At 34.9% G+C, this 14,873-nt stretch overlaps 2 protein-coding genes across 3 annotated transcripts; both read left to right on the plus strand.

Moving 5' to 3' along the window:
• On the plus strand, positions 848–4,031 carry LOC105159406 (trihelix transcription factor GT-2-like). Its single transcript, XM_011076458.2, has 2 exons — positions 848–1,308; positions 2,039–4,031. Exons 1-2 carry the CDS (start codon positions 1,031–1,033, stop codon positions 3,609–3,611), a joined length of 1,851 nt encoding a protein of 616 aa, XP_011074760.1. The 5' UTR covers positions 848–1,030; the 3' UTR covers positions 3,612–4,031.
• Positions 9,877–14,518, plus strand: LOC105159407. Of its 2 annotated transcripts, none has more exons than XM_020692361.1 (6): positions 9,877–10,156; positions 12,002–12,087; positions 12,773–13,495; positions 13,595–13,816; positions 13,915–14,039; positions 14,139–14,518. In XM_020692361.1, the coding sequence occupies exons 1-6, from the start codon at positions 10,154–10,156 to the stop codon at positions 14,360–14,362; spliced, it is 1,383 nt and encodes a 460-aa protein (XP_020548020.1). In that variant the 5' UTR covers positions 9,877–10,153; the 3' UTR covers positions 14,363–14,518. The 2 variants fall into 2 exon arrangements, with proteins under 2 accessions (XP_020548020.1, XP_011074762.1); XM_011076460.2 differs by lacking the exon at positions 9,877–10,156 and adding an exon at positions 10,163–11,282.

Consider the following 14,873-nt stretch of genomic DNA (forward strand, 5'->3'; position numbering starts at 1 on the left):
CTCCTTTTCATTCAACCCTGGATCCCCCTTTCATAAAATCCCCTTTTCAACCTATGCTTAAGCCAACCCCCCCCCCCCCTTATTTTTTATTTTTTCCCATCTAAACTTGTCAAATTGCGACCATGGGTCCCGCCTTTCGACGTGGCTGCACAAATGCCATATTTTTCCCGTTCCGTCTAAATAATAACAATGAATATTGAATGAGTATGGTAATTACTAACTTTGATTTCGATTGTATAAATTTTATAAGGATATTTTTGTCAGATCATACAAAGATGATCAAGGATGAGTGATAAGATAAAGAAAGTAAAAAGGTCAATGGGTTTAGATGTTGGGAGGGGCAAAGTGGTAATTTCAGAAACATGCCCGCAAGTGTAAGCAAAAACAGCCACTGAAATCCAAAACGCCCAAAAAGCAAAGGTGACCTACATGGGCCGGCTTTTAACTATATTTAGCTGGACAGACAAAAACCACCTTATTATCACCATCGTCCGCCCCCCCCCCCCCCCCTCCCCCGCCCTATACCCTGTATACGTGTACCGTATATATATACGTATATGTTCAATCCTTCTGTTTTGATATACGTACAGTATATATGTATATGAACCCCAGTTTGCCTGCATGTATAGATATTTTTATCTTGTTACTGAGTCTGATGGGAATTATTTTTTTTTTAAAAAAAATAAAGGAAAAAGAAAAAACTTTTGTTTACCAAAAAGAGAGGGGCAAGCAGAAAATTGCTAAAGATTCCTCAGCTGAAAAGGCAAAAATAAAAAATAGTAAAACTTATTTAATTAAAAATTATATATATATATATATATATATATTGAGGAGTGTGAGATTGACAGGCAGATCCCACCGCAATAAATTAAATATAATTCACCACACCTCAATCTTCATAAAATTCACCCATCCTATTCTCATATATGTTTATTTTTATTTTTTTAATTTTTGAGCTGGTAATTGACAGAGGGTGGGGGAGGCTGGCTAGCTAGCTGGACAAAGACTTGTCTGATCCCTCTTCTTCATCATGCTTGGTGTTTCAGGCCTCATGGGCAGCTCCGGCGGCGACGGCGCTGCTACTGCTGCTGCTGCCGAACCCCATGAGAGCGGTGGCGCTAGTGGTGGTAGCAGCGAGGTTGGTGCCTCCAGCTCGATGATTCCTACGGCGGAGGATAGTCATGAGAGAAGTGGCGGAAACCGGTGGCCGAGGCAAGAAACTTTGGCTTTACTCAAAATTCGTTCTGATATGGATGTTGCTTTTAGAGACGCAAGTCTTAAAGGTCCATTATGGGAAGAAGTTTCCAGGTAATTAAAATGAATGGTTTTTCGTTTTCATTTATTGTATCACAGACACACAGAATTACACACAGTAGGAGGGGTGTGTGTGTGTGTGTGGTATAATTCCGTACAAACTCGAGATTTTCTTGAATTTGCTGTAAAAGGTATTTCTGGACATGAAATTTGATTGAATTATTGCTTTTTGATTAAAAGGGTCTTTTTCTTTCAGTTTCATCTCACAAGAATTCAGCAGCTTTCGTGGAATTTTCATTTTCTACTCCGGGTTTTCGCCCCTTGGTTTTTGGCACTTTGTTGCTAATTTTAGCAAAAAATCAAAAGTTTTGAATGAGTAATTATCAGTTTTATATAAGTATTCTTCAAGTTGAATTCATCAGCTCATGATCGTCTTCAAGTTTTCAACTTTTGTATATGATGATCATTTCTTTGTTTCTGTTTCCACTATGATTTGTCTGGAACTTATTACAATCTTAATTATTGTAATAAAACGTTTTTTGAGAATGTGTTTGAACAATTCAGTTTGAGTTGGTTTTGTCGATCCCCACAGCTTTCAATTCTTTGCTTGTTTGATGACCAAGTCATGGTTTGTTGTTTGGATCAGTACTGCAGTTACTTGCACTTTTTATCTTATGTATTTATCACTATTAGACTTTGGTTTTTATTGAAGAATTCCAGATGTAATAAGAACAGGAATTGGGTTTTACTTTTTATTTATTCCGCCAACTCATGTTGTTGTCAGGAAAATGGCGGAGCTTGGATTCCAACGAAGCGCCAAGAAATGCAAAGAGAAATTCGAGAACGTCTACAAGTACCACAAGAGAACTAAAGACGGCCGGGCCTCCAAATCCGACGGCAAGACCTACCGCTTTTTTGATCAATTAGAGGCCTTGGAGAACGCTCCTCCGCCTCCCTTCACCCCTCCACCGCCACGCCCTCAGCCCCCTCCCTCCACGGCTGCCCCACCAATGCCGACCAATGCTACTAATTTACCAATGCCATCGCATATAACTGTTTCATCAACTAGTCCGAATCCTGTGAGTGTAGCACCACCAGCACAAACTGCCAACAATCCGATTAATGCTTCCGCTTTGTTCCATCCATCACAATTGCCTCAATTACAGCCTCCGCCTCCGGCGGCGGTGAATGCTTCAAATCCTCCTCAAACTCAACCTTTTCAAACATCTCATCCACACATGAGCTTGATGTCGAATTCAACGTCGACGTCGTCTACCTCTTCTGATGAGGATATACAAAGACGGCGGGGGAGGAAGAGAAAGTGGAAGGATTTTTTCCAAAGACTAATGAAAGATGTGATTCACAAACAGGAGGAGTTGCAGAAGAAGTTCTTGGATACGTTGGAGAAACGCGAGCGGGAACGAATGGCGAGAGAGGAGGCCTGGAGAGTGCAAGAAATGTCGAGAATGAATCGGGAACACGAACTGCTAGTCCAGGAGAGATCAATCGCCGCCGCCAAAGACGCCGCTGTAATTGCTTTCTTGCAAAAGGTAACTGAGCAACACAACTTGCAAGTCCCGATCGGTAATAGTACTACTGCACCACCCCCAATGCAGGTACAACCCCCGGAAAATCCTCAGCCACCGTGGCAACCCCCCCCACCACCACCACCTCAGCCGCAGCAGTCCACTGTCCCACCACCACCAGCGGCTCCAGGACCAATTGTGACAGTAACACCAACAAAAGCCATAGAAACCTCTAAAACAGATAACGGTGGCGATACTTGCGTCTCCGCAAGCTCCTCAAGGTGGCCGAAAGCGGAGGTCCAAGCCCTGATCAATCTTCGAACGAGTCTCGATCTCAAGTACCAAGAAAACGGACCGAAGGGCCCCCTTTGGGAGGAGATATCCGCCGGCATGGCTAAACTTGGATACAACAGAAGCTCGAAGCGATGCAAAGAGAAATGGGAAAACATCAACAAGTACTTCAAGAAAGTGAAAGAGAGCAACAAGAAGCGAGCCGAGGACTCCAAAACATGCCCGTATTTCCACCAGCTCGACGCCATATACAAAGAGAAGGCCAAGAATGATGTGGTGGGCTCGTTCAATCCAATGAAACCCGAGAACGCAATGGTGCCCATAATGGCCCGACCCGAGCAGCAGTGGCCACTTGGCGAGCAACAGCAGCAGGACTCAGCAATGCCTGATCAGGATGATCACGACAACGACAGCTACAACAACAACGATCACGAGGAGGACGATGATGGAGATGAGGAAGACGAAGACGATGAAGGAGGTAGTTATGAGATAGTAACAAACAAGCAGCCATCTTCAGCTACAAACACCACGGCGGAGTGAGGCGGGGAAGCGGCGGCGGTCCTGGAGAGAGAGAGAAAGGGGTATTAACAATGTGGGCAAGTGGAGGTGGGGCAGAAGTGCAGGAGGTGTCAGAGAAGTGGCGGAGGGGATAAGTGGGTCAGAAAACCGGCGGTGAAAATTTGAAACAGGCGGTGTTTTTGTAAGGTTAAAGCTGCGGGGTTAGTTTTTGTATAAGTTTTTCCTTTTATTTTTTTTTAAGAAAAAAATTATTTTCTATAAATATAATTTATTTATTATTTTGGAAATAAAATTGAGGGAGGGGTGAAATAGAGAGCTATATATATATATATATATATATATGGTGAAATCCAAAAAACTAATAAGGGGACAACAAGTATTAATTAATTTGTACTTGCTTTATTTTCTCTTTTAGTTTTCTTAATTTATGGGGAGTGTAATTAAATTACTGTCAAAGATTATTGATATTAATTAATAATTAATGTTGGAGATTTTGTGTCCCTCATAATACTGTTGTTATAGTGGTGGTTATCAGATTAACATTTCATAAGACAATCAAAAACCCTAATTCTAAGCTTTGTAATAACAATATCTATATATGCTCCTTCCTTAATTATGTATTACAGTACTGTTTCATTTCCAGAGGTACAAACCCCTCTTCCTTCCCACATATATAATACTTACTAATTATTTTAATTAATTAACATATATATATATATACATACACACATGTATTATCACAAAAATGCAACAGATCGAAGATCCAATACCTTCATAATACAATCTCTGACAAAGAAGAATCAGGTCATAATGCAATATATCCAATTTAATTTTGTTCCACACGCGACTGGCTATTAATTACATATATATGTAAGTACGTATCTCTATTTATATACATACCCTAAATTACTTAAAAAATGAGAAAATTGTAATTTTAGTTCTGTAATTTAAGAGGGGTGGCATTTTTAGTTCTGCACGTATTGATTTTTGTAATTTAATCCTGTAACTTCATAATTTTGGCAATTTTAGTTCTTTTTTGGCCAATTTGGTTGGAAATTGTAACTTATTACAATTTTGGTCCTGTAAATAAATTCATACAGGAGCAAAAATGCCAACTCTTTCAAGTTATAAGACTAAAAATATTAATGCCCCCTAAGTTACATAACTAAAATTGCAATTTAATAGGGTCATGTGCAAATTACATGCAATTTTCTTGCCAAGATGAAAATTGCCAATTGCGAAAATCAATTCATAGGACAAAAATGCTACCCACATAAGTTACAGGATTAAAATTGTATTTTTTTCTTAATATATATATATATGACATATATATATATACAAATGCATTAATTAAATTCTTCATATAATATATATGAATAAGAGCATATAATATACATGCATGAATCTCTAAACCCTAGCTAGCTATAGTTAGAATAAGGATAACATGATTTTTTAGTCCCACAAAATAAAAATAGAATTTTTTTTTTGTATCACAATTATGACACATGTCGCTTTCAAACTTATATTCATCTACTTTTTAGTCCTAAAAAAATCATGTGCATCGTGATTTTGGAGCCAAAGGCATTATTCGGGACTAAAAAGACGTGGTTTTAGAACTTAATCACACTCTTTGGGACTAAAAAGATGTCTTTTATGGGATTAAAAGCATCACCTACCATAATTATGGTATTAAAAATTATTTTATCCATTAAATTAATGAGTCATTAATTTGTAATCAACATTTTAATTAATGCAATATATATATATATATATTGTGTGTGTGTGTTTGTGTGTGGATACTAATTAATTAATTAAAGAATAGTGAAGCGAGTTTAATGTTTGGAAATGTGTAATTAATAGTAGAAATTATTAATTGCAATAATATATATACAATCGTGTAGCAAGCATATATACATACATATATATATAGCTAGTAAATGAAAAGGGCAGGGTACGAACGTAAAGAGGATCGTTGTGTCGGGGAGTTGGGGTAAGAATAAGATGAAAGATGGGAGAACACAATAAATATTATAAGGAATTGTACGTACTCAAGTTACAAACTTACAACCCAACATTTCCCATGTGGACTGTCTCCTCTCTTCTCCTCCCCCTTCATTCTTTTTCACTTCAAATTATTACCGCCAACTTTTACTTTCAACCATCACTTTTTTTTTTTTTTTTTTTACCGTAATTTAAGTTTTTTAAAATTTTCATCTTTTAATATTTTTTTTGCATTTTTTTAATTTTCTTTTTGTGGAGTTCACCCTTCTTATTGGGAAAATGCATGTGCATGCATCTCACGCCATCTTTTGAAAATTGAGGTTAATATCTCTATCGAATCACTTTTGCTAGCATTTTTGTCATTTTAACTTCTATGTTAGCATTTTTATTCTGCATCTTATTAATTTTCATAATTTCGGTCATTCTTGACGGTGGAGATTAAACTCTAGCGAACAAAATGATTAAAATCGTGAAGATTAAAAAAACATAAGACCAAAATGCTAACCTAAAAAGTTAAAAGGACAAAAACACCAAAAGATATAAGTTTTAAAAGACAAAATGCATCTAATCCATTTTATAATGTCTTAATCTGTTATCACATGTACACATCGAATATCCATTTTCTGTAGACTTTGAATATAAAAAAAAAAAATGATTTTTCACTATAATTTACAAATTATATATAGGTGAAGAGGGAGAGATATTTGTTGAAGTAGTATGTGTGTGGGGAGAGTGCAGAAATTGGAGTGTATTTTGAGGTTGACATCAAATTCCTATATGTGCCGTAAGACAGCTGCAAAATTATATAATATTGGTCGTAGTTTCAAGAAATGGAAATGATGTGGTCAAATCCAAAATCATGCATATATAAATAGCACATTGCAATTTGCATGCCCATCATCAATATTACATACATCCATATTTTCTTTAATTATTACTACTATATATTCATCTTCATTTAATTTCTTTCAAATAATTAAGCTTAATTATTCAACACATAATTACATCTACCCATCATCACAAACACACCTCTATATATACATGTGTGTTTTTCCTAAAGGAAAGAAGTTTTAATATTAATTATTTTCTAATCTAATTGAATAAGAAAAAACTACACTGTGCATGTGCTTTCTTTAAATTAAATTATAATGTAAGAAATTAATTACTTATATTTTCTCCTTAGAATTCAGAATCAAACATAATATAATTAGACTAGTTTTCTTTGCCTTATTTGCTAGCTATCATCCATCTAGCAATGTCCCATCACAATCTATACATGACATGATACCATTGATAATTCAAGCAAACGAATACGTTCAAATGAAACAAACAAACAAAAAAAAACTTGTATACAAATAGACATATATATTCACATTTGTAAATTAAAATTTAAATCTATAGTCTTTTGATTGTGACCTCAATCTCATTACTCAAGCAAGTGTTGAATTACATTCAAGAATTGGGAACATATATGTTAATGTTTTTATAGTATAATTTGCAGTGGTAGTTGTTGTTGAGTGTGAAATGATAAAAGGGAAGCAACAATTATTTGAGCAATTAAATGTAAATAGAGGAGGAATTTTCAGATATCTGTCACCTTTAGTCCATATCATTTTGACTTGAGAAATTGCCACACTTTCCATCTTACTGGGGTGCAAAGATGATCTCCACCCATATGTGGGCCCACTGATTGAGTGGTCAAGATCTATGAGTGTGAAAAGAGAGTAGATATTCCGTTAAATGGAAAAAAAGTATGAGAGTATTTGTGTATGTGACATGTAATGTCATGTTACTATCACATTCAACTGCACTTACAATGCCCAAAAAATAATAATTATAAATTAAAAAAGTAGTGTCTTGTCTTTGTTCCTCTTTAATTCACCACTACTATCATTATTTTCAATGATTTTTGAAAAAACACAGAACCAATAAATATTTTTTCAGTATTGTCGTTTCAAAGTTTTTAACGGCCGCTTCATCTAATTATTAGAAATAAGAATTATTTAATATTGATATTAACAGACAAATTCTTACTTTTACACCATGTTCAACAATCAGCTCATTTAAAAGTCAAGCTATCAAAATGAGGGATCGTTTAATATTAATATCCTAATTACTAGAGCACTTTGAAGAATCACTGAAAAATTTACATTTATTTATTTATTTATTTGATTAAGTTTTTAAATCTAATTGAATAACAATCATGTTAATTAAAGAGTTGAATTTGATGAGGAAGTAGGCAACTGAATGGTTTATTCTTTTCTTTTTTCTCTGTTTTTGAGGAGATTCTTTGATTGAGAGTAGTAACGGTATAGAATGAATGTGGAGGTACGTATTGGACTGTGTACCTGCGATGTGACCTTCATTGCGTCCCTTAATAATATATGTGCCACATCTATCTGTATACATAATTATTTAATATTATTCAAAATAAAATATTTCTAATTTTTTATTATTTAATAAAATAAATATAATATTATAATTATATAGAAAATATAAATATTGGAAAAAAAATAAGAAGTTAAATAAATAAAGTAGTTATTAAATTAGATATTTTATAAAATGGCAAACAAAAAAGAAAAGATATTGAAATGGTATTCTTTGAATATATAGTATAGAATAATATTTTTCTTGTTGTATGCAAGAAAATGCATGCTTTGCAAATTCAATAATTTAAGTTCCTTAAAATTTTTATTAGTCTAAATTAAATTGGTGGAGTTATATAGTCTTGTGACAGATTCTGCAAACAAAATCAGGTTGTTAATTACAAGTACGAGTTTAGCCAATTTTCAATTTAAAGTATGTAAATTCTTGAATTTGAATTATTAATATAATTTAATTATTATTTTTTAACTATATCATGATTTTGTGTACCATTGCAAGTTCACAGAAAGGAGAAATATATAACTCGGGCTTCCAATTATTCGATATATATATATATATATAGATGAGAAAATACATGTTGATTCTCAAACATAGATCTTAAAACAAAGATATAGTTTCAAAATTAACCTTGAGGTTTGTTAGTGGGAAGTAGTGAAAATTCCAAAGTATATATTGAGATTTATGGCCTTATATTTATTATTTGATGATCAAATTGTTGACTTTTGATGTGATTAAATTAATTAAAAGATGACTATTCATATATAGTTAGAATGATTCATAAATATTTGTCTTTAATTAATTAGTGAAAAATAATAATTTGGAATATAGCGATAAAGACAGCCAAAAATAAATATAATATATTGATGTGTATTTGTGCATATATATATATATATTAGTAATACAAGTTGAAGCGTGTATACATTAATATTTCAATATTAATTTATAATAATCTGAATTAGTCAAATACCATATTAATTATATATAAAAAAAAATTAAGGCTGCATAAGGTTGAGCCATTTGGCGAATCTCTTTTGTTTTGGCTAAAATAAAAATTGTTTGCATTATTCCAAATTGTAATGTGGTAAGAATGAAGGAGTGGGAGTGCAGAAGCCCATATAAATGCAAGAATGAAATGGGCTCACATTCATCATCACATGTTTGTATGAGAAGGGAGGGAGCATACATCCACCAAAATCATACAATTGGAAGGAGACATGAGACACAGAGTTCCATTTGTATATAAAAAGTAGGAATGCAGTAATTAAAGTTCATGTATTAGTAATGGAGGCCAAGTGTCTGAATAATAAAATATATATGTAATAAAGCAACTTTTGCCTTTTTTCAACATTGATTTCTCATATTATATATCTTTTCACACATCTTTTCTTTCATCATCTCTTAACAATCACATTATTAATCATTAATTATCAATTATCAATTGATAAGAGCTTTCATTATCAATTCCTTTAAAATAAGTTACAAGTCTCAACTCATTTTCTCAAAATTTGTTTAACTTTTTTTAATTAATTATAAATTTATTATTATTGACGTATTATAAATTTTATAATCTTATTATCCAAACATTTTCAAAACTTAAGGATAATTATATTTATTTAACTTCTATTTAAAAAAATAGAGATAATTTATATAATAATAATAATGACGTTTCTTGAGGTATTTTTGTAATTTTCTTATTATCAATGTTTTATGTAAATAATGTTGATGTTTTTTTTATGTGTTTATATATAATTATTTAAAAGACCAAGTTAAATTTATATCAAAGAATATAAATATAATTATACCTAAAACTTACCTTCAAAATAAAATCTTATAACTTGTAAAAATATTTTAGAAATTCAATGATTTTTACAAAATATTTTGGATAAACTCCCCCCACTCGTCTACATTATAGCTAGGCTTAAGCGCTATGCGAAGCGGAAGCGATTATCAGAAACAGCGAAAAAATGGAAAAGAATATTTTTAATTTTTTTTCTCGTTTCCGACACTCTGTAACTCTTTTGCACTGATCGGTCGTTTGTCTTCTCCGGTGTATAATTAATGTTGAGAATTTCCCGTAAAACCCTTTGAAGTTTTCTTTACTCTGTACATTCTTGACAAGTGTGCAGCAGAAAAGATTAAGGAAAACCCTGCCTACTGTATTTGCTTCTTCAGGCATTATGGTAAATTTCTTGTTCGATCCCTTTTTTCTCTCCTCTTGCATTTCTTTGAATTTTCTCAACCTTAATTTTTTTCACATTGTGATGTGTGTGTAATCTCTGATTTATGCAGTTGCATGTGGGTTTTAATTTTATTTCGACTGTTTGGGGTTTGTTTATGGAATAGCGTACTATCATCTTGAGGAACTCAGTTTTATTTTAATCATTGTCTTTTAGTGACTATTCTCCCCCTTTTCCTATTTAATGTTTCTGTTGCTGAGTTGTGCTTTGAGCTTTCCATTTGCCTTCTCATGCTTTCTCGTTCCGGCCCTTGGAGTCAAAATTATGGATTTGCGCTGAATTTTTTACAAGATTTTTGGACTTCTTGCAACTTTTTCGACTTTTGTAATTGTCTCTTTACAACTGCAGCCCAATAATTTTAATGTGCTCGTGGTGGTACTTTGGTGGAAATTAAAGGTTCCTTTCTTGGAAAAATGAAGGATGATGTGGCCTTTGTGGTAATGGAGTATGTGTAGAGTTACAAGAATTGGTTGGCTGATGAATTTTGAATCCGTTGTTTATTATCTCAATTACAAGGAAGAGTCGAGGCTTTCTTGTCTAGCCAATTGCTGTTTTAGTACCAAGTCGTAGCATTCTTATTGCACAAGGAAGCACCTCTTAAGGCAATAGGAGTATAGGACAGGTCTTCTTCAGGCAGTTAGGTGAAACCCTTTAGGCAATAAAGAGATTATGTTGAGGAATAGTGGAAATCAAACAATTTCTTATTCCTCCAATGAGAACGGATTAATGCAATGATTGGAGTATGCAGAAAAAGACAACCAAAACGGCCACACATTTTGCAATAATAGTGTTAGATATATGTCTTATTCATTTTCTCCATTGTATCATAAGACAATTGATATTTTTCATCTTATGTCACTTTTCCTTTAAGGAAACAACCAATGGCAGTGATTGCAATACACTCAATGATACAGCCAACGTTGGCATATACCTGTGCTGATGCCTTTGTCAGGAAACACTATGCTCATCTTTCTACCAAGCTATGGATGTGCTACTTATGTGTCTGGTGACTTGTCTGATATTTAAACAAGAAGTTTGGACGTAACAGATGTCTTCCTCAGAATCTGAAGTTAGTTTATGAATTATTGTTTTCTAGATTGTTCGTATAGGGAATTTCATATCACCTGATCTTTGTCTGTTCATTTATTTAGCTTTTAGACTTGGATGGCACATAACAACGGCTTCACCTGGATGCATGTACCTTTGTTGCAAAATGTGTTGAGGTTTATTGCAGAACTTTTGTGGACATTCAGTCAGATAAAAAATGCTACTCTTTAATGTTATTATGCCTATTGAACGAGTGTTATTTTCCGGAGGATGACATTGACTTGTAGTCTCGCATTACAAGATGTGCCTTTAGGTCAAAAGAGTATCACTACGCAATTAATATCGCGCAGCTGGAATGGAATTATAACATATTGGCTGTTAGATGACATTCTCACACGGGTTACATATTAGTTTGCAATGCTTTCGGGCACATTTGAGATGAGAGTTTGACTTATCAATAAATGTTTATGAAAACATTTAATTTCAGGACTTTCTGTTGGATAATAGTGAACCCTAAGTTGTGATATATGTTAAGCTTGGTAATTTTATTCGTCTCAATAAAGAAGGTCATTTCTCTAATTATTGATCCGTTTCTCTCAAATGCTTATGTATGAATTGGAAAATGGCTAAACGTGAAATGTCTAATTGAGAAGATATAAGTTGCAGGTATATTGCTGTGTGCTAGAAGAACTTGTAACAACAGCTTCTGTTATCATTAATGTGCATAAATTCATAATGCAGGAGATGGTATGTCAGCAATGTGGTGATAGAGGATTCACTAATGCCTTTGTATACTGTGTCAAATGTCTAGATGTTGCTTTGCATCGGTAAGCAAGTGTTCTTCACTTACAGCTTCCGTCTTCCCCATCGATTCTCCCGCACTCTTTCTTTCACTCCTGAAAACATGAAATTATGTTGCATATCACCTATAATTGCTATGTACTTTTAAAGTACAGCTCTAGGAACATCTAACCAACTACGTAAATTATACTTCTGCAAAATCATTACTGCTTTTGTTATTGTAACTTAATCAGTATTTTGGATGTTTCAGGTGGCTGATAAAGATGTGATTTGGCCTCTATAAATTTGGTTCTGAACGTGTAATTGGCTTTTATAACTGCATTTGCATTTAGGTTAAACTATTTAACTATTTACCATCAGGTTTCAAATCTGAGAAACTTTTTGCTTTCTCATTTTGGTTTGTGTTTATGTGTGGTGGTGCTACTAAACTCATAGCATTTGCAATTTTTTACCTTAAATTCCTATTGAAGAAGTTATAAATGGAAGCAATATCATTATTTAGTTCCCTTCTCCCAGTTTTAGTTATTCCCTTGCAAGTTCTCTTTCAAAGCACTTTGCGTTAGTTTGTTTCTCCATTAACACTCGATTTATAGGATTGCTACTTGGCAACTTTGTCAAGCTTTAGCTGGAAGTTCTTGGGATCTCTCATGTTGCTTTTATCTGGGATCAGTGTCTCAAGGGTGTTGATTACTGTATCTTTTTGTTATTCAGCTACTGCCTGGCTGTAATACCAAAGACATTCGATGAATTTGTTCGTTGGGTTTGTCATGACTGTGAAGTGGAAGAGCAAAACTCATCTGCTACCCACAAGCATGGTAACATTCAGTTCCAAGCTAGAGACCCAACGGCCTCAGAACATATTAAAGGTTTCTCTAGAGTTGGAACAAAGAAAAATGATGTACTGACGGTTGACACAGAGGAGCCTGTTTATTACCAGCACAGACTTGGCAGTAACTCTGAGAGACCTCATGAGAAATGTGCAAACATTATCAGTGACCGCTCTAAATTGGTAAGTGATTTCACACCATCCGCAGAACCGACGAAAAATAAGGCCACTGTGCAAAGAGATCACAGGTGTTTCTCACACCAACCTCGTGAATCAGATCCTGAGCCTAGTGCAACAGAGCATCCTGTTTTATCATGCAACAGATCTTTGAAAAGTCCAAAAGAAAAGAAAATTGTTGGGTCTTCTGAAGCTAATTTGGAGGGTCGAAGGCATAGAACTTTCTCTGCTAAACAATACAAGGAAAATAAGCAGCTTGACCTAGAAAATCAGAGCTCTAACACGAGTACTTTGGAAAGGGACACCAATCATAATGAGAACAGCGAATCAGCAGTTAGCAATTTCTGCAAAGAGTTCCCAATAGATTCAAGTATCTCATCAATGGTTGGTAGCAGTACAAGTGCTGAACCAGTGATCACGCCAATTTGGAGGTGAGGAAAATCATCATATTGGCCCGAAGTTGGTGAAATTAAAGTATGGTTCATATGCAGGCTAAATCTAATGTTCAAGTTTCTGATTCCTAACGGCAGGGGAAGTTTTAGTATATGGAACGAAAAAGATGATGTGCTTGATGGGTTCGTAGCTCACTTGTCTAGCAGAGCATGCCAGAAAGTATACGAGGAGGCGTGTCAGTTCCAACCAGTGCTTCACCTGGAAAAGCTTCCCAGGCCCTATGTCTGGCCAAAAAGTTTCGAGACATCAGAACCCAGTGCTGAAAATATTGCACTCTATTTCTTCCCATCTGAGATAAGGTCTTCTTGGTTTGGTTTATTTATCTTTTGGCCATAATTTGATTCCCTTAGGAATCTATGTGCTTTCTTGTAATATAATTTTTACTGGTTTTCTGCAGATACGAACGAGCTTTTGACCACTTGGTGGATGAAATGATGCATAATGAACTTGCCATGAGAGCTGTTTTGCAGAATGCTGAGCTTCTGGTTTTTACCTCCACCCAACTACCTCTGCAGTACTGGAGTAAGTAATGGAACTCCTTTTTCTGTGAATATCTGTTAATATCCGCTGTCCTCTAATTCTTTCTCGAGTAAAACCTTATAAACCAAAGCTTTTCCGCAGGATTTCAGGACAAGTATTATCTATGGGGAGTATTTAGGGGAAAGCAGCATTTGAGATTACGTCCTCAATCATGCGGACGGGAGTCGAGGTACAAGCCCAGAATGCATGCAGATTTTTGGAATGATACTGAGGGCAAAGTTGCTGAGAAAATGAAGAGTTTTGGCAGTCAAAGTCCTCTAAGTCCACTGAGCAACTGTGGGAGTTATGGTTCAGGCAGTTGTTGAGCTTGTTATGTGGGAATATATAACATGTTAAAATGTCTGAATCTCTGTGATGCAAGCATATGCCAAGATTTCAGCACAATGACCCCACAGTACTGATGTTGTACAACTCACATCTCATGAATTTTCGGCCCATTTTGCATGGCCATTTCTAGACAATTATCATTCCACAATCAGTTTCTAGAACTCCTAAATTCTGCTGCTACAACTACTGCTTGTCACACCCCTGTAGGTACTTGTGAAAAAACTGCGGCCGCTGCTGGGGACCCGACTGGTGCCTCCTTGTCGAACGTGCGCCCCCACCCTCTTAAACACGGCAAGTATGGCAAACACCAAGATGGGAAAGATGTTTATGCTATGCTCAAGCATCAAAACCGGCGGAGTTGATCAACGGGGGCTGATAATGGTGAGTTGCAAGGATGCACTGATGGTCCAGATTTTACGTGCTCGATTTGACATATTTTCACCTGATCATGAGGCTGATTGTGATGGGATGAAATTTTGAGTATTTACA

This window comes from Sesamum indicum, linkage group LG3 (assembly GCF_000512975.1).
Source record: "Sesamum indicum cultivar Zhongzhi No. 13 linkage group LG3, S_indicum_v1.0, whole genome shotgun sequence".
Taxonomy (NCBI): domain Eukaryota; kingdom Viridiplantae; phylum Streptophyta; class Magnoliopsida; order Lamiales; family Pedaliaceae; genus Sesamum; species Sesamum indicum.

What these genes read in the sequence shown, in the direction of transcription:
- LOC105159406 (XM_011076458.2), top strand. Translation starts at nt 1,031, where the DNA reads ATGCTTGGTGTTTCAGGCCTCATGGGCAGCTCCGGCGGCGACGGCGCT. An exon ending in TTATGGGAAGAAGTTTCCAG is followed by an intron (nt 1,309 to 2,038) that starts GTAATTAAAATG and finishes TGTTGTTGTCAG; the next exon opens with GAAAATGGCGGAGCTTGGAT.
- LOC105159407 (XM_011076460.2), top strand. Translation starts at nt 11,262, where the DNA reads ATGTCTTCCTCAGAATCTGAA. An exon ending in TTCTTCCCATCTGAGATAAG is followed by an intron (nt 13,817 to 13,914) that starts GTCTTCTTGGTT and finishes GGTTTTCTGCAG; the next exon opens with ATACGAACGAGCTTTTGACC. An exon ending in ACTACCTCTGCAGTACTGGA is followed by an intron (nt 14,040 to 14,138) that starts GTAAGTAATGGA and finishes GCTTTTCCGCAG; the next exon opens with GATTTCAGGACAAGTATTAT.